Here is a 22,894-nt window from a genome sequence, read left to right on the forward strand (position 1 = left end):
AGCATAAGCATAGACAAATGTGGCTATGAGGACTTTTTTTCTAGGCATCATGGGAAATATAGCCAATACGGTAAGTATCATGGAATAGGAAGTACTTTTTCTGGGAACCTAGCTCAGAATGTACATTTTTAAAACTGAATGACCTTCACAGCTTGAAATTGAATCTCAGGGCGATAAGGGAATTAGTAGGAGACATCATTAGGCTCATAGTGATAACAATTGTCCCAGAGCTAATGGCAACATGGAAGGGTTGTCTGCAGAACATGTCTGTCCCTGTTTTATTGATAAGGATATGTGATGTAAGTGCTCAGATAGTTGATGGCAAGTGAATAAAAACATTGTAATGAAACGTGAGAATTAAGACTATAAATTATCATGTTTCAGAGAGAAACCTTGATGAACTTAAACCAAGTTTGTCTGCCAGCATACATTTGTAAAATAGAATCCATAATAATTGTAACAAAGTCTCAAAGTGGCTTTATCAAACTACACAAGACTTCATTTTTTCGAAACTCTAGTGGAAACAGGCCGAGTCTATTCCAGTCTTTCCTCATCAGACAACTCAGTTGTTCTAGGTATTAATCGAGTAAATCTCCTCTGAACCACTTCAAATGCAGTTACATCCTTAAACAAGGAGATCAAAACTGCATGGTGTATTCAAGATGTGGTCACACTAATGTCATATATCAATGAAACATAGCATCCTTCCCTTTATGTCCAATTCGTCTCCTAGTAAGGGATAGCATTCCATTAACTTTTATAAACATGCTGTAGCAGTATTGCAATATTTTCTTGACTTGTGCACTAGAAACCCAGCTCATTTTCCACCTTAGAATTCTACAGTTGTTCTCCATTTAAGTATTCTTCCTTCCAAAGTGAACAGTATCATGTTTTCCAGCATTGTACTCCATCTGTCAGATTTTTACTCTCTCATTCAACATATCTTTATACATTTGCAAACTCCTTATATCCTCCTCATAACATATTTTCCTATCTATCTTTGGGTCATTAGCAAATTTAGCTACCATGTCTTTGTTCCCCTCATCTGAGTCATTGATGTAAATTGTAAAAAGCCGAAATTCTCTGCATGATTCCACTTGTCACATCCTGTGAATCACGAATTGACTAATTCCTACGGACTCTGTTTTCTGCCAATATTCTATTTTTAAAAAACATCTTCTGAAGCCCCTTGTAAGTTATGTTTATGCTGCTGCTTTGTTCAAGAAGTGAAGGAGGATACTTGTCGACAGGCCGGCACCAGGTGTGTATGAAGTGAGATTCAGCCAGCAACAGGTTGCAGATTGGTTTGTGGAGTTACGACTAGTTGTAGATTTGGGGATGGAGGTGATTGGGAGTTGAGCGTTCAAGTTTTAGCTCGTAAAGTTTATATGTTAGCAGTATCTAGTTGTTAGAATCTATTTATTTGGAATAAATAGTTGTTCTTGTAAGTACAGAAACTGCCAATCTTCTGTCTGTGCTGCTGTGTTAACCCTTACATCATGAGTGCTACTTGAAGCAATAGCCTTTTCTGTGAAACTTTATCACATGTCTTCTAGAAAACAGAGTATGTCTACTGCTGGCTCCCCTTTATCCAGAGCGCATGTAACACTAAACAAATGCTGCAACAGATTGGTGAAACATGATTTCCCTTTCACAAAACCTCTTCCCAACTATCTTGAGTTTTTCTGAGTACCCAGCTATAACCTCCTAGTTGACTGATTTAAACATCTTCTTCATGACAAATGTTAAGTATCTATTTTCTACCCCCTTCCCTCCTTGTAATAGATGGGTTATATCGATGCTTTCCAGTCTGATAGAACCTTTTCAGAATCCAGTGACTTCTGAAAGACTGGCAGCAACACATCCACTGCCTCATTGGCCACCACTTTTAAGGCCCGAGGATGAAGTCCATCTGGACCCAGAGACTTGGCAGTGCACACCTCCATCTCTTTGTTGACTACTGCTTCCCTGGTGACTTACTTCCGCAAGGGAAGTTGATGCAGTACCAAGCATCACTCTGCTTTGGCCAGGTGGGGAGGAATAAAGGCTGGCGAGGGGGGAGGGCACGAAGAGCATTCTGTGGTGTGGTGTGGTGACTGCCCCGATGCACGCAAGGCATTCCACCTAAAAGATGTGACCACTATCCTTCCAATATTGACACTCTCAATATTGCTGGAAGTGGAGTAAGCCTCAGGACAGTTTTAAAAATCAGCACTTGGTGATCAAGACATTGCTAAAGAAGGACGGAGGAGTTGAAAATTATCAGATCAGCCATGATCTCATTGAATGGCAAAGCAGACTCGATAGGCTGAATGGCCTCTGTTCCTATGTCTTGTAGGTAATGATGGCTAGAGGATGTTCAAGATCTGCATAAAGAAAGTGCAGAAACTTATTATGCAAGTGCACTATTTGGGAAGCAAATAGTTTCCTATAGCAAAGGATTGGAATGTCAGAATAAGCCTGCAAACATCAGACTTTGGTGAGTCTGCATCGGGGTATTCTGTACTTCTCTGTACTTCTTTTAATGGGGTTACAGAGAAGGATTTACGAGACTCATGAGGGAGTTTACTTTTGAGCATTGATTGAATAGAATGGACCGATATTCTCTGGAGTTCAAGTGGATGAGAAGTCACTTCATTGAAACTCATTGAAACACTTCTTTGAGAGCTTGACATACTAAATGCTGAGAAACTGTTTCCCCTGTCTCTGAAGACTATAAGATATAGGAGCAGAATTAGGCCAATCAGTCCATCGAGTCTGCTCTGCCATTTGATCAGAGCTGACAAGTTTCTCAACCCCATCCTCCTGCCTTCTCCCCATAATCCTTAATCCCCTTACTAATCAAGAACCTATCTACCTGTGTCTTAAAGACACGCAGTGACTTTATGTTGAAGCTTGTGGAGGCAATGAGTTCCACAGACTAACCACCCTCTGACTGAAGAAATTCCTGCTCATCTCAGTTCTAAAGAGTCATCCCTCTGTGGCTGTGCCATCAGGTTCTAGTCTCTCCTACTAGTATAACCATCTTATCTACTCTATATAGGCCCCTCAGTATTCTCTAAGTTTCAATTAGATACCCCCCACATCCTTCTAAACTCCATTTAGTACAGACATAAGAGTTCTGAACCGCTCCTCGTATGACAAGCTCTTCATCCCTGGGATAATTTTTGTTAATCTCCTCTGGATCCCCTCCAAGTTCAAAACCGCTCACTATTCCAAATACGATCTGACCAGAGCCTTGTGCAACCTCAGCAGTACGTCCCTGCTCTTGTATTTTAGCCTTCTTCAAATGATTATGAGCATTGCATTGTCTTCCAAACTGCCAACTGAACATGCATGTTAACATTAAGTGAATCCTGAAGTTGGACTCCTAAGACCCTTCGTGCTTCAAATTTCCAAAGCCTTTCCCCTTTTAGAAAATAGTCTACACCCCTGTTCTTTGCACCAAAGTGCATAACCTCACACTTATTCCATGTTGTGTTCCATCTGCCCACTCTCCTAGTAAGTCTAAGTCTTGAATTAGGATGTGTGATAAGGAGAAATTGTTTCTCAGAAGATTTTGGTTCCTTGAACTTCAGTACCCCAGTGGGCTGTGGTATTTCAGGGCTGGGATTGATCCATCTTTGCTGAATAATGCAATCAAGAAATTTTTGGGTGGGGTGGGAAAGTGCAGTTCATGTAGAATCATAGAATCCCTACAGTCTGGAAACAGTCTATTTGGCCCAACAAGTCCACACTGCCCCTCAGAAGAGCATCCCACCCAGACCCATTCCCCTACCCCTGCATTTCTCATGTCTAATGCACCCAACCTAAACATTCCCAGGCACTATGGGCAATTTAAGCATAGCCAATCCACCTACCCTGCACATCTTTGGACTGTGGGAGGAAACTGGAGCACCCAGAGGAAACCCACACTGACACAGGGAGAATGTGCAAACTGCGCACAGAGTCACCTGAGGGTGGAATTGAACCCGGGTCCCTGGGGCTGTGAGGCAACAGTGCTAACCACTGAGCCACCGTGCCACCCATTCAGGTTCAGCTGTGCTCCACCATTCAGGTGGAGAAGGGTCAAGGCAATGCCTAACCAACTGCTGCTCCTATTTCTAGGGTCTTCTATTCAATTTTTTTCACTGTCAATTGAATGTGTTTGAAGTGTCTTCCAGTTATATTGCATGAAAACAGAGCATCTAATTTGCATATAGCCCAGTTACACAAACAGATCATAAGGAACAAAAGTACATCATTCAGCCCATCGAGTCTGCTCTGCCACTCATTGTGACCAAGGTTGGTCTGATAATCCTTAACTCCATTTTCCTGCCTTTTTCCCCCACAACCCTTGATTCCCTTAATGATTAAAAATCTGTCTGACTCAGCCTTGAATATACTTAACGACTCAGCATCTATTGCCCTCTGCAGTAAAGAACTCCTCAGATTCACTACCGTCTGAGAGAAGAAATTCCTCCTCACCTCTGTATTAAAAGGGCCATCCCTCATTCTGACATTATGACCTTGGTCCTAGAATTTTCCCGTAAGGGGAAACAATTTCTTAGCATCTACGCTATCAAGTCCCCTAAGAATCTTAAACATTCCAATAAGATCACCTTTCATTCTCCGAAAATGGTATAAGTACAGGCTCAACCTGCTAAACCACACCTCAGAAAACAGTCCCTCCATACTGGGGACCAACCCAGTGAACCTTCTCTGGATTGCCTCCAATGCTAATACATCTTTCCTTTAGTAAGGGGACCAGAATTGTTCACAGTATTCTAGGTATGTTGCATAGTTTTGTTGGCCTTTATTTCAAAGGGGAATGTAATCTAAAAATAATAAGACTTTCCTATTTTTAGACTCCATTCCCTTTTGAAGTAAAGGCCAACATTCCATTTATCTTCCCTATTACAGGCTGAACTTGGATGCCAGCCTTTTGTGATTTATGCACCAAATCCTTCTGTGCTACAGCTTTCTTTCTCCATCAGTTAGTATTGGCTAGTAGAGTGGCCATGCCAATTTAGTTCTTGAAGAGATAAATATCCCTAATGGGCCAGTTTGGAAGATAAAGTAATTTTCAGAGTTACCTATAATATGATAGGTAATATTACGCTAATATAAGTGTTATTTCGCCGAAGTTTTCGAGGTTTCAGTACTGTTGAGGTGAAAGCAGCAGATATTCTGCCATTTTTTTCATGTCAGCCGGCCTTGACATTATTGCTTGGCTGCCTGTTCTTCTATGAATGTTACTGTGATTTGCATTGAAGGCCTCTGTGTCCCAAGTGGTGGTGTACAGGGATGGCCAGGCTACCATTCCTTGAATATTTTCCCCAGAAATGAGACAGAGGCAGAGATATTGAATGTGGCATTGGCCTTAAAAATAGGCCTGTACTCGATTAACGCCACTGATGCTGGGCACTGCCTGGACATGTCCACTAATCTGCATGAGGAACTGTCTTTTTAGGCAGCAGTGACACCTCGAGATTCTCTCAATCTGGTCATCCAGCATCATGTGATGGGTAAGTAGCACTAGAGCCTAAAACCTCTGTTGCAGGGACTTTCAACTTACACAAGAGACATCTTGACGAGGGGAAATTGATGCTTCTGGTCCCTGGAGTCCTTTCTTGTTCTGTGATAGACTTTCATCTAGCAAACCCTTTTCCTGTGACTGCACAGAAGGACTAGCAATTCCCTGTACTCCTAGTCAGATCTTGAAAGGCAGTGATATTTTTAAACTATGTTTATCTTGAGTCCTCTTTCTATTGTTGAGTGCACGCCATTGTTCCAGTGAGCAAGTAGAGGCAGCAAGATCTTTCTGGAACAGAATAGTACTAGCTTTGACCTGTCGGGCAGCACCCTAACTTTACTTTTCCTTTGTCCAGAGATGTCCAGAGTGACCTTTAGAAATGGAACGAGGTCAAAAATCACACGACACCAGGTTGTATTTGAAATTTGAAAAAATTTGAAGGTTTATTTGAAAGCACAAGCTTTTGGAGTCTCACTCCTTCACTGGTGAAAAAGGTTGGCATCAGACACAATTTATAAACAGAAGATCAAAGGGTCATAGAACTGACGCAAATGTATTGAACAAACCTAATATGGCTGTCAAATCTTTAATCACTTAGAAAGGAGATACAAGTTTTGATTGATTTAATATGTAAATCCCAGAACTACGTAAGGTCACTGCCCTGAGATAACTAAAGGTTTTATCAATAGACCAGAGGTGACATTTCAGGTCAGACAGTGCATTTTAGGTGTGAGGCCTTGTTTAGAATCTGTCTGTGATGAGAGCAAATATTAACTGGAATGAATTTCAGTTCTAATCATACCTTTCTGTCATGTTCCACCTCATCCCATACAGGAAACTTATTTCATGAAACTGTAACTTGCATGTCCATCCTGACGTCTGCTGTGACTTGTCTAATGCTAATCATAAATACATTTTTCTTACACATGTTAGTTACTCAACAACTAGGCGGCAAATCTTATCAAGCTTGCGTCAGGAGAAGGAAGAGAGTAATTCGGAGAATTGTTTTTAACTCCGTGTTTTTAAGGCCTAGATTATCTTTGCAGAAGCAATGGTGTAGCAAAAACAATAGTGTTTCTTAAAAGGAATGTATCAAAGTATATAAAGCAAGTTGACATTTGTTTCATGGTAGTATAAGAATACATAATAGGCATCAATGCCTTTCTTGACTCCTAACAGGATAATGCTATGCACACAATAAAATTGTAGGAATGTTTGCAATGGAGAAAGTGGAAGTCGGTTTCAAGTTGTGAGGGAACATGCTTTCTGATCAACATTTATCCCAAAACCAAAAACGGATGAGTTAATTTATCTCTGTACTTTGAGGGCTTACTGTGCATAAATTGGCTGTTGACTGTGAACAGTTTTTGAGATTGCGAAAGCCACTATGTAAATGTAACACTTTTTTACCTTGAGTTGGCTGCTTAGCATTTAGAATTGTTTTATGACTTTAGGACATGGTGCACATGCCTTTGGACTCAGAGAGCTTATGGTGCATGCTATCTATCTTCCATTCTTAGGATTCAACAGATTAAATGATGAGTCAAAACAACTTAAATGCAGTTTAACACTTGTGGGGGCCATATAATTCCCATTGAACCAAATGATCTACTCGGGCTAAGGAGGAAATAGTGTTCATGATGAAATACACCCTTTAAAATTCAGTAACAATTTATGAATTGCCCTTGTGTTGAATCAGTTTCGGGGTGAGTTTGGATTTCTATTTGACACATGTTTGTTTTATTCTACCAACTTTTGAAATAACCGCAGCAGTAAATAGATAATTTTAATTAAATGTTATTGTTGTTCCATATGCATTTGTGAGGAGAATGAAAAGTAACAGAATCATATATCTCTGCTTGAAACATGCAAAATACTATACTGAAAAATGCAAGGCTGTGGAAAAGAAGGGAGTGTGGCTTCTTGGATAATTCCTCTAGTGAGTTGGCACAGACATGATGGGGCAAATGGCCTTCTCCCTGGGCTGTAAGATCTTTTGGTTCCTGCAAGGGGAAAGAGAAGATTAGGGTTTCTGTCTTGAGGAAGCTCTTATAGAATATTACAGTCTCCTTACACAAAGCAGATCACTCACTGTATTGTCAAGACCACTGACTGAATAAGTGATAACTTTATATTACATGGACAGTATTTTAGGAATTGCATTCTGCAATTGACTATTTTTATCTGAAAACTGTAAATCAGTGGCCTTTGTTATTCTCACATAAACTATGCAAGGTCTTTATTTAATTCATATTTCATACCTCAACCATAAATTTGTTACAGCATGGATGACAGAGAAATCATTGGCTTGTTACATCTGTGCAGCACCTCTGCAAGGACAACCCAGCTAGTCCCACTCCACTGCCCTTGTTGTGCTGCAATTTCTTTTCTCCACAAGGTGTTCATCTAATTTCTGCTTGAAAACCAATATTGAATCTCCCTTGTTGCAAATGCACAGTTTTATCTTTTAATGCAAGACTTGGAGGTTAGATCACGTTTCTCACTCATAATGTGTGATTTTCAACTGTAAATGACCTTGGGGTGGGGATTGAGGTTCCTTGCAGGAGGCTGGCTAATCAGATATCCTTTGGAGGATGTTGGTGCGGGATCTTTTTCTGGAGAGTGGGAGAGGAATGGGCAGTCTGGTGCCCTTTGAGTTTGTTAACTGAAGAAGATTGTGCATAAGTGGCTCAAATCCTTTGGAATTGTCCAAATTGACAAGCGCTGTCAAGAAGCGTCAAGGGCCATCTAGAAGTGGCACGACCTTCCAAGAAGATAGTGGGGCACTGAGTTTTACCAGAACCCGGAAGCTAATCACAGTGTTTGAGTGGCAAGTATGCACAATAGCCATGATACAGTCTGTTGTTATCTCGCAGGAGAGAGGAGGCAGAACCAAAGCGGATAGCAGCCTCCATGCACGTAGAAGTGGCCAAATAGGCAAATGAAAGTCCAAGGACACAACCTGATACAGGATCTCCCAGGTCCCACAGTGTTGCAGCATGATTTTAAAAAATCTTTAACATCTTTCTGCTTTGAACCCCACAGCTATAGCAATACGTGATAGACTGTTTAGGTTCAGATGTTTCAAAAATTGCCATCCAGCTCTGCTCAGCCCTTTAGCAAACTTCTCAAGAGGCGTTATGGAGTGTCATTTGGAAGGGAATGGATTTGCCATTACTTCCCCACCTCCCCCCCCCACCCCCCAAGCCCTTCCACTGAAAACCACTTTGTGTACTGAAGGTGGTGGCATTCTGTGTCACCCTCTGGAAACACAGTTTTCCAATCATACCTGCAGCCACTCTTGCCCCCACCAGCAACTGTACCGACCAAATTGAGTCAGGAATTGAACGGAAAAGCCATCACAACATTGATCCCCTGAAGGCAGAGATGAAATAATTTGGCTGCCTTTTGAATTCTTTGATGGAATGTCCACTGAACAAACTGGAATGCACGTAGACACATGGGTGCAAATAAGGGTTTAGATTTGCTGCTTCATTTTCTTTTGTTTATATTCATGCTCACCTGAGGTGATGAACAATAGCATTGAGGAATGTAACATTTTTCCAGTATTTAGACTTGTCTGGTTGTGTTTGGGTGGATCATTGAGTTCGATTGAGGGTGGTGCACATCCTTCTACAGTGACAAAAACCTGCATGGTGTACCGTTGTCTCAACTGCGAAAGAGCCCTTTTACTGATTTGCCTTCTGTTGACGGAGCATCTTCAGCATTTTGGGACATCCCTGAGGTCCTGAAAGGCGCTACAGAAATGCAAACCTCCTTTCCCCTCTCTTTCCTTTAAACAAGTGTTTACCCTGCTCATGACCTTCCCCCCCCCCCCCCCCCCCCCGCCCCCGTTTATCTCATCTCAATAACATATTTTCCTGTCTCTTTCTCCAAATGTGGTTATCTCTCTTCTCAACTGTTTGCTTCAACTCCTCCTACTGTTCTGACCATATTCTCAGTGAGGACGTTACTCCTGAAGCAGGAAGGACAGAGGTTACTGACGAAACTGTGGTTCACAGCAGGTGGTGTAAGATGTTGCGGAGGGCCGTGGGGAGGAGGTAGAGGTAGAGGGCGAATGGGACATGAAGGCTTTTGTCTGAGTTTATGGAGCTGAAGTTCATATTTGGACTTAGACCGCCATCAAAAGGAAGGCCATAGTGCTATGACATTTCTTCAGGAAGTCAGAGTCTATTAAGAACATAGAACAGTACGGCACAGTACAGGCCCTTCGGCCCACGATGTTGTGCTGACCTATTAAAACGAAAGAGGGAGGGTTAGATGGAGAGTGATTAAATAATCCTCACCACCGGCAAAAAAACGTTACTGGTATTACAGGAAAGGCAATGGATAGCATGGATCTGGGATCCCAAAGCAAATGATAGAACTTGAAATGTTTTAGTACAATTGGAGTTAAAAATTCTTGTCCCATTCGTCATTCCTGAATGTGATGTGTGGAGGCAGGAAAATTCCTGGCTTTCTGACCTTTAGAAATGACAACCCATTTTCAGTTTGGGGGAACTATCTGGAGTGGGATTCAGGCCAATTCCAGCCCTTACCCTTCATACTTGCTTCGTTCATCTTATTCCCCCATTCACACACAGTCCATGCTTCATGCTCACCTCACACCATATGCTCCTCTACCCACCTCCCTGGCCACTCATACCCCCTGTGCCAACTTAGTACCTGCTTCCATCTACCATCCTTTCTCCCATCACCTATCGTTAACAACTCAGCCAGTATTCACCAATACCCACCCACACAGGGGGAAAAAAAAACTTCCATTATTTAGTTTCCTTATTGCAAATGACACAAATTGTGCAAAACACTATTACATCATTAAAAAAAATGCTTGACAAGTCTTAACTACCCTAACACTGCTTCAAATGTCTTGGAACGTATTGATAATTCTGAACACCTCTTAACACTTCTTGACAGTAAGGGCAATTCCAAATTGTTTGCACTCCTTTTCCTCACAATCAGCTGCACAGTTAACAATCCCAAAGTCTACTTGGGTTATCCTCCACCACCACAAAGAATACCTAACCCGCACCCTCCCAAACAAGTCCTAGCCCCTGTCTTTGAGGTGTCCCCAGACCATACTCTTAGGATTGCTCACTTTTCCCAAGGCAGTACCCTAACTATCCAAACTGAATGCACTGAGAGCCATCCTGCTCTAATCTCCAGGTTTCGGAAAGCTGTGATTCTTAAGTCCTATTTGAATGGAAGCAGGTGGCCATCCATATGGCTGGTTCCCTCCGTAAACCACACATGCCTGAACTACAGCCCATCCTGGTGAAAATGAGAAGTGCTCGGTTTGGTTCAACGCTTCAGATTTTGGACATCTTCTGTTATTTTCAGCAAGATGGAGAGAATCTTCCCTGTAATGAAAATCTAGGCTTAAAGTTGGTTGTTAAAATGTGCTATTTCTTCCTTAGTGTGCATGCAAATGCATATGCATATATGTGCATGCTGCAGTTAAGAACACGTGTTTACTTGTGAGCATTTTTAGTGAGGCCCCTTCTTCTCTATGGAAATGAGGAAAGGAAAGATCTTGTCCTTTAGTCTGTGTGTGAATTACTGTCTCTTGTTGATAAAGGCGATTGCTTGCTGCTTAGATAAGCAGTATGCATGGTTACGCAATGAAGGTTGCACAAAGCTCTTTAGTGTTGATGTGAAATGATTGCAATAACCTATACAGCACCTTTTCTTTCCCAATAGGTAGAGAAGATTGTCGATAAAAGGAAAAATAAAAAAGGGAAATGGGAGTACCTTATACGATGGAAAGGTTATGGAAGTAATGAAGACACTTGGGAACCAGAACATCACCTCCTTCATTGTGAAGAATTTATTGACGAGTTCAATGGACTCAATGCTTCCAAAGAAAAGCGAACTAAATCAGGGAAACGGGGAAATAGCCCAAGGCAGGTCTTACGGGACAATCATGGAACTTCGCCGCTGAGAGCCTATGAATCCGCAAAGGGGAAGGGGGGAGGATTACGCAGAAAGCGGACTAATAATGCACATCAAAAGCAAAAACGGGGTACAATAGGGAGAGATGGAAAGCACACATCTGGAGAGCCCAAGAAAATCATTGCTACTAAAACAGTGCATTACAGAACAACTGCGAGCGGAGTACAGATTATGCCTTACAGAAAGACTGATAACTCATTTCAGAATGGGGATGCTCGACACGGCAGAAATGCATTACAGTTTGACAATACCTCAAGGCAACAGGAAGTGAATGTGGATCTAGGAGAGCAGGACTTTGCAGAGGATGGATCAGTTGCTGATTCTCCTTTGGTAAACGGTGTAGGTATGTAATAATAAGTGTTGGTGTTGCACTGACAGCAAGTCATTCAGCTTCTCTCCTCCCCCTCCCCCTCCCCCTCTCCCTCTCCCTCTCCCCCAGGGCTACACTGGTGTTTATCCTACATTGTTCATTGATGTACTCATATTTGGAGATTGCATTAACATTTTTAATTATTGCAAGCAGCATGATTTGAACTTGCAAATGGTTCAGTTAAACATGCCTCTGTCTTTGTGATAATTCTAAAAATAAATTGCTTGGGGTTTGTTAACAGTAATGTTCATTGACTAAATAGAATTGTTCAATTGCAGGCTGACACTTCACCACATTCTATTTCAATAGGGATTTCCAACGGACAAGCTAACTTGCCATGTTCTGTGAAAAGAAAGCTTGCGGAAGACAAAGAAGATTATGTATTTGACAAACGGCTCAGATGCAGTGTACGACAAAATGAAAGCAACTATCGATTCAGGGACATTGTTGTTAGGAAGCAAGATGGTTTTACACATATATTACTCTCGAGCCAGACTTCAGACAACAATTCTTTAACACCTGAGGTAAGGCCCATAGCACACTTTTTTTAATTAGTACAGTTGGTTCTGATGTAATGCAAAAGTTCTGTTCTTGTGTGATCTCGCATTATAAGAAAATCAAGCAACAGTCATTCCATTTAAATTAATAGGGCCAGAATCGTGTTATAGCCAATAAAAGTAAGGAAAGTTTGCATTCTACAAATAGCGGTCTAAATTTTTCAATTGCATTAAAGCCAATTTGTGTTGAAGAAACACAGTTTATGGCAGAACCAACTGTTTATGACCCTACAGATGGGTCCTCAAATCTACAGTTCTGAGGGGGAGTTTCAGTTGTCCTGCCCGCTGTTTAAAAATTAGTATGTTGCTCGAATAATAAGAGAAAAGACACAGTTAACATAAACGTCGTTGATTTCCATCTTTGTGTTAATGAGTAAATTAATGAACAGAGTGTGGGGCTGGGTGAAAATACTTTCACCACCAGGCTGAGCCACATTGTGATGGCAGGAGCATCATGATTGAAGATTCTTTTCTATTCCCACTCCAGCTCTTGCCTCTCCGCCTCCTTCCCCAAACACTCTTCTCCCTCATTGCAGTCCCCACCAATGCAGCTTTCAGAGATCAGGAAAATATTCAGGAACAAAAGAAGGAGTCAATACTGTGGGTCATTCCTCTCCCAGCCCAGCACTAGTGATTGAAACTGGTCCAGCAGATCACATGCATGTTATTTATAAAGACAGTGAACCTTGTTATCTGATGCAGTTACTGCCCCAATCTGGAATGAGTCCAGCGCTCTTTTGAAGATGTACAGAGAGCCAGCACCTAACCTAATAAATTAAGTCTTAGTGAATACAGTTTCACTGTGGAGCAGTCTGCAAGAAAAGTTAGTAGCAGTCACGCACTGAAAAGTTTAGGGTGTATTTTTCCCTCCAATCATATCCTAGTGCTTTCTCTTTATTTTGTGAACCCCCGTATTGGGACATTCACAAGTTTCATTCACTTGTTGATGAGCTTCTCTTCAAGATACCTGTCCAGTTTGACCTAAAAGGGATATGGGGAAAAGACAGGAGATTGGCACTGAGGGATAGAACCGGCGCAGGCAGCATGAGCCGAATGGCACCTTTCCACACTGTAACAAATCTGTGATTCTGAAATCAAATCAACTTGCAATTTTTTGATGCGGTTTCGAAAAGCTGAAAAACCTCTCTGTGATGTAGCGTTTTTTTTACTACTTTTCCAAATTTATCACTTTTCATCCTGACAGGTTTTCATAGAATCATAGAATCCCTACAGTGTGGAAACAGGCCCTTCGGCCCAACAAGTCCACACTGAACCTCAGAGCATCCCACCCAGACCCATCCCCCTTTAACCCACCTAATCTACACCTCCCTGAGCACTATGGGCAATTTAGCATGGCCAATCCACCTAACCTGCACATCTTTGGACTGTGGGAGGAAACCGGAGCACCCGGAGGAAACCCTGTTCTTTTAACATTTTATTCATAGGATGTGGGCATCACTGGGCAAGGACAGCAGTTTTTTTTTCCCTAAAGGGGAAGATAGGTTTTTGTGGAAATGGCCACAATCAGGCCAGCTCTTTGTTCTTAATTTTATTGAATTCCAATTGCAGCATCTGCTGTGTTGGGTTTTGAATCCACATCCCAAGAACATCAGCCTGGGGTTCTGGATTGCTAATCTACTGGCATTAACACTGCACCATTGCCTCCTAAATTTGATGCATCATGTTGAACCAAAACACTTCTGGTCCACTCTTCAACCTGTCAGTTGTAATCCCACTTCTCCATCCTGCTTGTCTCCCAAGTAATATTCCAGTTCTGTCTGTCCGTGTTCCATTCTTTAAAATGCTATTCGTATTGTTAGCGATTCTCTGTGCTCTTCTTGTTCAGCTGCCTCATATTCTCATGAGGGCTTGTACGTCAGAACTGGCTGACCCTAATTCTGCCCTCCCAGAGGTATTACCGGGCATGAACCACAAACAGCAATCCTTTGATGATCTCACTTTTCCACTCTCTTGTCCTGAGGGACGAGTTGGAGTGCTTTGCCGCTGCTGGAGTTGAGATATGCTAACTCAGCACAGATTGGACCTCGGGCTTGCAGTGGTTAAAGATGGATTAAGTGCAGGTTCCATGGCTGGTTTGGCTCTTTTCAGGTTCTGTTTGCAACATCACAGATGAGGGTGAAAAATTAAAAGGTAAAATCTGAACTCTGCAAATTCCTGCAGATTAGAAGTCACATATATTGTACACGAGTCATACAGGAGGTAACAGCTTTTCATATAAGAGCAGCACACATTGTTCAACCGTAAGATATAGGGGCATAATTAGGCCATTCAGCCCATCGCATCTGCCCCACCATCAGTCATGGCTGTTAGATTGTTTGGCTCTTTTAAATGGAGGGACAACTTGCTAGTTGTCAGAATTAAGTTACAACTTATTGGTTTGGCAGTTTACGTCGGCTTTTCGTGGGACATGGAGACACACACAAACACACACACAATTGCTGTCACCAATGCAGAAACACGATATTTCAAGGGATTTCAACCAAAGCTAGCAACTATCTCAAGGATGAGTCAGTCATTGTTAAAGTGACCACTATTTGAAAATTTGTGACCGTAAATTCTTTTCAAACAAGAACTGCATGTGGAGCAGTTCCGAGAATGCTTATGAAACTAATACCTGGGATGGCCTGGTTATCTTATGAGTAAAGGTTGAACAGGTGAGGTTTGTATTTCCACTGGAATTTAGAAGAATAAGATGTGACTGAAACATATAAGATCTTAGGTGGTCTTGACAGGGTGGATGTGAAAGGTCCCCTTTATTCTGGTCCTATTTTGGGAGAATCTAGAACTAATCGTCAGCATTTTTCAAAAAGAGACAGAGAAGGGGAGAATTATTTCTTTGAAGGTTGTGAGGATTGTAATTCTCTTTCTCAAAAGGCAGTAGAAGTAGGGTAGATGGGAATGCGGAGTAATCCAATGAGCCATGATCTTATAGAATGGGCAAGTAGATTCAAGGGGCTGATTGGCCTTCTCCTGCTCCTAATTTGAATGTTTGCATGTAACAACCTCCAATAAAATAACATCTTTTAACTTCTAGTACCTCCCAAGGTGCCCCAACACCGAGAGATAACAGTTAAATCTCCCAATTCTGAGTGTGAAGTCACATTGAGTGGGCGATTATTGCAATTCCTGCCAAGATACTTAATTGGTTTCCATGTGAAAACTAATCAGAACCAGCAAAGGGTTCCTGACATGGGGCAGGCAGGTAAAAGAAGACACCCAATAAAAAAGTTTAAACTGATGGACCTCCAATGACACACCTTTACCACACCAGTGATCTGTATCTATACAAAGTCCCATTAAAATGAAAAAGCCTTTGGTCCATTGCTTTCAACCTTCCATTGACCTGTGAAATCAGAGGATTTTGTCACAACGCCATGGGTCTGCCTTATCTGAAGTGAATTGTTAATACATTATATCTTCATATCTCCTACGTTTTGTTCATCCAAACTCCATCCTAGGCTGTGTCCCACATGTTTCATCTTTGAGTCCCACCACCTTGAAAGTCTGCAGCGCGTGGCATCCTTTTGATGATGGATCAGAAAGCGAAGTGAATACCTGTTGGATGTCGGTGTTTGCCTCAGGTGCTGGAGGTCACCTGTAGCACTGTGTTAGTCGGTGATCCCTGCAGCTGCAGTTGGCATGAGAATTGTTGGACCTGCTATTGGTCTTATCTGGAGTCTGTTAATTTTGCGGCTGGTTGTTACAACCCCACTCACAGATGCTCGGGGAATTCTTTAGCTTGTCTGGAGTTCTGAGCAGGAGTAAACCGTTGGGACTGCAGTGAGTTTGTTCAAATAGTTTGCCCCAAGTTGTCAGTCTGATACTCCATGTTGGGCAAGGCGCTGTCTGTAGGCTGGAGAAAGACCACATTTGGAGTACTACATGCAGTTCTGGTCACATTACCATAGAAAGGATATTATTAAAGTAGAAAGAAGAGTACAGAACTGTTTTACCAGGATGCTACCTGGACTGGAAAGCTTGAGTTATAAGGAGAGGCTGGATAGGCTAGGACTTTTTTCCCTGGAGCGTACGAGACTAAAGGGTGACCTTTGGGGTCTATAAAATTATGAGAGGCATGGATAAGGTAGATAGCCAACAGGTTTACCCCATGGTAGAGGAGTCTAAAACCAGAGGGCATAGGTTTAAGGTGAGAGGAGAGAGATACTAGAGGGTCCAGAAGGGCAATTTATTCACACAGAGAGTGGTGAGTGTCTGGAACGGGCTGCTAGAGGAAGTGGTGGAGACTGGTACACTTTTGTCATTTAAGAAACATTTAGACAGGTAGATAGCATCAGACGAGCAGGAAAGTTGATGTTTCGGGTCGGGACCCTTCTTCAAAAATGGGGGAGGGGGAAGGGAGCTCCGAAATAAAGAGAGAGAGGAGGGGTGGGGCTGGGGAAGGTAGGTGGAATGGTGATAGGTGAGTGCAGGCAGTCTGCGACTGCTCCCAAGATGGGGCGTTCCACTCCCGAACATCCCAGACGTCCTCTTATTACAAGGACCGCAACTTCCCCCCTTTGGTGGTCAAAAATGCTCTCGAGCGCATCTCTTGCGTTTCCCGCACCTCTGCCCTCACATCCCCTCCCCCCAACAAAAACAAAGACAGAATTCCCCTTGTCCTCACGTATCACCCCATTAACCTCTGTATCCAACGTATCATTCTCCACCACTTCCGCCACCTGCAATCTGACCCCACAATAAAGGATATATTTCCCTCCCCACCCCTATCTGCCTTCAGCAGGGACTGCTCTCTCCGTGACTTTCACTTCCGCTCCACACTCCCCACTAGCCCCACCACCCCCAGCACCTTTCCCTGCAACCGCAGGAAGTGCTATACCTCCCCCCCTCGCCTCCATCCAAGGAGCCAAAAAGCCTTCCACGTCAGACAGATGTTCACCTGCACATCCGTCAATGTGGTGTATTGTATCCGCTGTTCCCGATGTGGCCTCCTCTTCATCGGTGAGACCAAGCAGAGACTGCTTTGTAGAGCACCCATGCTCAGTTCACGACAAACGACAGCACCTTCCGGTCACGAACCACTTCAACTCCTCCTCCCACTCCCTGGGTGACATGTCCATCCTCCAGTGTCACAATGACGCCACCCGGAAACTGGAGGAGCAGCACCTCATATTCCGCCTTGGGAGCCTACAGCCCAATGATCCCAATGTGGACTTTGTCAGTTTCAAAATCTAGCCTGGCCTCATTCCATGACCAACCCTCCCTCTCATCCCCGCCTCTTTGACCTGACACAACCTGTCCATCTTCGCTCCAATCTATCCGCCCCTTCCATCTCACTGACCAATCCCCACCACTCCCTTCCTGCACTCACCTGTCACCAACCCACCTACCTTACCCAGCCCCACCCCTCCTCTCTCTTTATTTCTGAGCTCCCTTCGCCCTCCCCCATTTCTGAAGAAGGGTCCCGACCCGAAACGTCAGCTTTTGCTGCTCCTTTGATGCTGCCTGGCCTGCTGTGTTCCTCCAGCTCCACTGTGTTATCTCTGACTCCAACATCGGCAGTTCTTACTAGCTCTAGACAGGTAGATAGGAGTGGAGGGATGTGTACCATTTGGGCTGAAGGGCCTGTTTCCATGCTGTAAACCTCTTTGGCACAGCTTGACACTGAAAATCCCACGATTCAGTGTTTACAGTTGTTCCTCATTCATGGAATAAGCACAAATTTTACATTTGAGAAAAGAAAGAGTTGTATTTTTATAACACCCTTCTTGATCACGGGACGTCAGCTATGGATTGACAACAGATGTCAGCATTGCCACAGCCATGTCAAATCTCAGCAATTAATTCCAAAACACACATTTGAATTTACAATCCATTTAGGGTTAGGATTAGGGTGAGCCTATGCACATTGCTGCACAGTTGCAAAAAAGTGCTGTGTTTTCTTCTGTTTGCTGTGCTTTTACTTTGATGGGACATAAGTATTCAACATAGTGTACAAATCAAGGGCAGTGCATTTTCCCGTTCATTCCATTTTCCGTGAACAATCCATCAGTGTAATTCCCACCTCTCCCTTTCTGCAGATGGTTTGTTTTGCAGTTTATGTTGGATTGCTTTCTGGCTGCAAGTCATTTTTTTACTTTAAACATCTATGAATACAAGTATCAGTTGTAACCATGCAGAATTCGATCTTTAAGGAGATTTCATGCTTCGGAAACCTGTACATATGCTAAAGTTTCGATGAGACAACATACAATGCAATGCAGTATGTGTGTTGAGGTAATTTCAAGCATCAGTGTAGTATACAGTGTTTCAAACACAGCTGTTTGTGGTTCTTATGTGGTGGATGCCGGGCCATTGAGTCCATTTAAGGACAAGATAGACAAATTTTTAATTAGAAATGGGTCAAAGGGTTATGAGGAGAAGACAGGAAAATGGAGTTGAGGCCGAGATGAGATCAGCCACAAAAACAGAAGTTGCTGGAAAAGCTCATCAGTTCTGGGAGCATCTATGAAGAAAAAAATCAGTGTTAACGTTTCTGGTCCGGTGACCCTTCCTCAGAACTGATGGTAGTTGGGAAAAGTCAGTTTATATGCAGAAAATAATGAGCGGGATGGGGTAGGGAGTAAATGATAGGATAAAGGATAGAGCCCGAAGAGAGATAAGAGCAGGTCGATAGACAAGGGAGTTGCTAATGATCAGGCTGGGATGGTGAATAGCTGTTAATGGAGACTGTTGATTGTTATCAATAGGTAGTGTGTGATGGCAGGCTATGTGATAACAAGGACTGGTGTGTGGGGTAGGAGGCTAGAACATAGGAGAGTTTAGGCCCTAAAATTATTGAACTCGACATTGACTCCAGAGAGCTGCAGGGTCCCCAAGTGGAAAATGAGGTGTTGTTCTTCCAGTTTGTGTTGAGCTTTGCTGGAACACTCCTGCTAATCTGAGACAGACATGTTGGCCAGGGAACAGGGTGGTGGTTCTGTGAAGCGGTCACCCTGTCCACGCTTCGTTTCCCCAGTGTAGAGGAGACCATATTGTGAGCAGCGAATGCAACAGACTAGATTCTGGGAAGGGCAGGTGAAGTGTTGCTTCACCTGGAAACTATGTTTGGGCCCTTGGATACTGGGGAGAGAGGAGGTAAATGGACAGGTGGGGAAACGAAGCTATCGTTTTACTCCCTGCCCCATCCCCCTCCCTATTTTCTGCATATCAACCTTCATTTTCCCAGCTACCATCAGTTCTGAGGAAGGGTCACTGGACCCGAAACATTAACTCTGATTTTTCTTCACAGATGCTGCCAGACCTGCTGAGCTTTTCCAGCAACTTTTGTTTTTGCTCCATCCGCAATTTTTTCGGTTTTTATGAGATCAGCCACGATTGCAGTAAATGGTGGAGCAGTCTTGAGGGGAATTGCCTTCTCCTGTTCCTAATTCTTTTGTAGTTCTACCTTTTGATCTCTGTATTCCATGCATTCTGCCACTAAATGGCATAAAAATGGCATCAGAATATTGACACAAAGTCCACAAAATGCACTTAACCCCAGTCTCTTGTAACCATTTTGTTGCTGTCATTTTATTGCCCTCACAAATTCTTCCAAATGTTTGACTGCTATAAACACCAGTGACTTATTTAATATTTCCAAGACTATTAGCTCCTTGTATCTGGTTTCCGGTCACATTGAAGCTGATTTTTAAAGTTTGGTTTTTAAAGTTTGAATCCGCTGAGTCTCAATAGAATGGAGAAGTTTTGTGTGAGCTGGATCTATGTTGTGCACTGCATGCAAACTACTGCATTATCACTGTCCAGGCATTTTTAAACAAACTTTAACTTAAGATCCACAGATTTTAAGACCGTCCTTTCAGGTATAGATTCTTGTGATTAAGAATTTAGTAAAATAGCCCATTCAGAATGACTGATCTTTTCAGCTACACCAGAAATATAATGCTTTCAACCATAAAACTTGTTCCTCAACCCCAAGGCATTATCTACAACCATGGAGTAGCTTATGGGTTTGTTTATAGCCTGATGGTGTTTTATGATAAATGAATCATTTGAAACAGTATGCAGTGCAGTGTGTTGATCTTATCCCCATTATAAAAACAGGGCCCTTACTTAATTTTTTTTAAGATTCCTCAAGTTAATATGATCCAGCTGGAAAGTCGGAAGGTGCAAATGTGGTGCTAAAGGCAGTGGAGGTAGCATCATTGAATATTTTAAAGTAGATGGGATAGATACACTTGCCTCAGAAAAATCTATCAAAGGTTATGGGGAATAGATGGGAATGTGGGGTTTGAAATGCAAGCAGATTATTCAAAGTCTGATTGAATGAGAAAACAGGCTGAAGGCCCAAATCACCTACTTCTGCTGTAAGTTTGTATATGTGCACTTCTTGATGTTACCTATCTCATATATAACCATCTCCATTCGTTCTAAGTATTCAAAGCTTAGGGGAGGTGATGCCTAGCAGTGTTAACACTCGACTGTTAATCCAGTGACCCAGGTAATGTTCTGGGCACCTGGGTTCGAATCTCCCCATGGCAGATGGTGGAATTCAATTTGAATTCAATAGAAAGGAAAAACTCTGGAATTAAGAATCTAATGTTGACCATGAATCCATTGTTGATTTTTGGGAAAACCCGTTTTGGTTCACTGATCCTCTTTTAGGGAAGGAAACTGCTATCCTTACATGCTCTGGCCTACATGTGACTCAGATCCACAACAATGTGCTTTACTCTTAACTGCCCTCTGGGCAATTAGAGATGGGCAATAAATGCTGCCTAGCCAGCGACGCCCTTATCCCGTGAATGAATAAAAAGAAAGCCTTTGCTCTCTCAGACCATTATTGCATTTGGCAGGCACCTGCCTATTGGCTTGCTTGTGTAGGTAAGATAGAAGTAAAATTTCAGTGGGCTGGTTTTCAATAGGTCCCGTCTCAGCCAAGATTTGTCATGCATAACCAAATTCTGTTAAACTTTGGATGTCTTTACCATGGAGGACTCTGTATTTGCAGTTGCTGGGCATATTCAGGATTAAAATTGGTAGATTTTGGACTGTATGGGACTTGGGAGTAGTTCAGGAAAATGTCACAGAGGTAGAACATTAGCTATGTTTTATTGAATGATAGTGTAGGCATGAAGGGCTGAATAGCCTACTCCAGCTCCTATTACTTAAGTTCTTGTCAACCTCGAAGTGTTCCAGTTTCCTCCCACAGTCCAAAGATGTGCAGGCTAGGTGGATTGGCCATGCCAAATTGCCTGTGGTGTTCTGGGATGTGTCGATTAGGTGGGTTATAGGGGGATGGGTCTGGGTGGGATGCTTTGAGGATCGTTGTGGACTTGTTGGGCCGAAGGGCCTGTTTCCACACTGTAGGGATTCTATGATCTGACTAGAGTTGTTGTTTCTTGATGTACCCTTCACTGTCTTGCATTCAGTTGAATCTTGTTGATTTGGGAGTTTGCATTGACCTTCTCAATGACATCTTGCCATGCCTGCTGCATCTCTTGGAGGAGGGATGGCATCTGTATCTCCCAATCAATCCGACAATTCACGCTTCCTGCACTTTGTCAGTGAAACAAAATTTCCTTTTCCTCCTTGGCTGTGTTTTTAGGCGGGGAAATTGCACAGTAAGTAGCAGTGTTTGAATACCATGCTTCTACTTCATAGTCTCAAACTGTTCTAACTCTTGCAAAGTGTCGCCTTTAATAATTCAGTCGTGTATCCTCTTGTACACTTTGCAGTGTGCTCTTTATAGCTCGTGCAGTATTTGGGCAATTTTACGGGTGAAATCGATGTATTCATGAGCGTTCTGTATTACCTTAGTAATATATAAACACTACTCAGCTAACCTTTCCTCAGCAGATAAACTACTTCTGCCTTTTTTGTAGGATACCAATTCTGGCCTTTTGCCCATCCCCAATTTTAATTGCTCCATCTTTGGCTGCCAAAGTCCTAAGGTCTGAAATTACTCCCCGAAAGCTTTCTGCTGTTCTGTCTCTCTTCCATACCTCTTCTCAGACGTCCCCTAAACCCCACCTCTTTGACCAAGCATTTGGCCATGTGACCCTATATCCCATGTGGCTCCTTTGAAGCACCTCAGGGTACTTTGCGACATCAAAGGCGCTATATAAATGCATGTTGCCATTGAATCTTTTACCTTGGTCTCACAGTAAAACAAAATTACCCCATTTTGATGATTTGTGTAGATCCAGTCATTGACCATAAAATGTGGCCCTTTTAATAAAATTAATGTGTAGTTGAATTGGTTTTTATACTGCCGTCTGTTTTCTGATAATATTTGAATTACCAATTACTACTTGGCTCTTGATTCTGATGAGAAAACAATTGACCGAAAAATAGCTGGTAAGAAACACCTTTTCTCCATTAAGTGAGGAACCAAAGGGTAAGAGACAAACAAGGATGAAACATGTTGGTTTTTTTTTTGGAATGTGATTCATTGCTTAGGCAGCTGTCCCAAGAGCAACACAATTTCTTTCAGATTAA

General features: G+C 42.6%; 1 protein-coding gene across 5 annotated transcripts in view; it reads left to right on the forward strand.

Annotated features, from left to right (window-relative positions):
• LOC109930475 (chromodomain Y-like protein 2) overlaps window positions 1-22,894 on the forward strand; it is a 109,696-nt gene that overhangs the window by 31,491 nt on the left and 55,311 nt on the right. For 4 of the 5 annotated variants that reach the window (XM_048605705.1, XM_048605703.1, XM_048605706.1 and 1 more), the window contains exons 2-3: window positions 11,237-11,831; window positions 12,168-12,382. In XM_048605705.1, coding sequence (XP_048461662.1) covers window positions 11,237-11,831; window positions 12,168-12,382 — 810 coding nt within the window. Of the gene's footprint in view, window positions 1-9,447; window positions 9,541-11,236; window positions 11,832-12,167; window positions 12,383-22,894 lie in introns of those variants that run through there. The other variant, XM_048605707.1, reaches the window with a different exon arrangement.

Source organism: Rhincodon typus, chromosome 15 (genome assembly GCF_021869965.1).
Source record: "Rhincodon typus isolate 14 chromosome 15, sRhiTyp1.1, whole genome shotgun sequence".
Lineage (NCBI taxonomy): Eukaryota > Metazoa > Chordata > Chondrichthyes > Orectolobiformes > Rhincodontidae > Rhincodon > Rhincodon typus.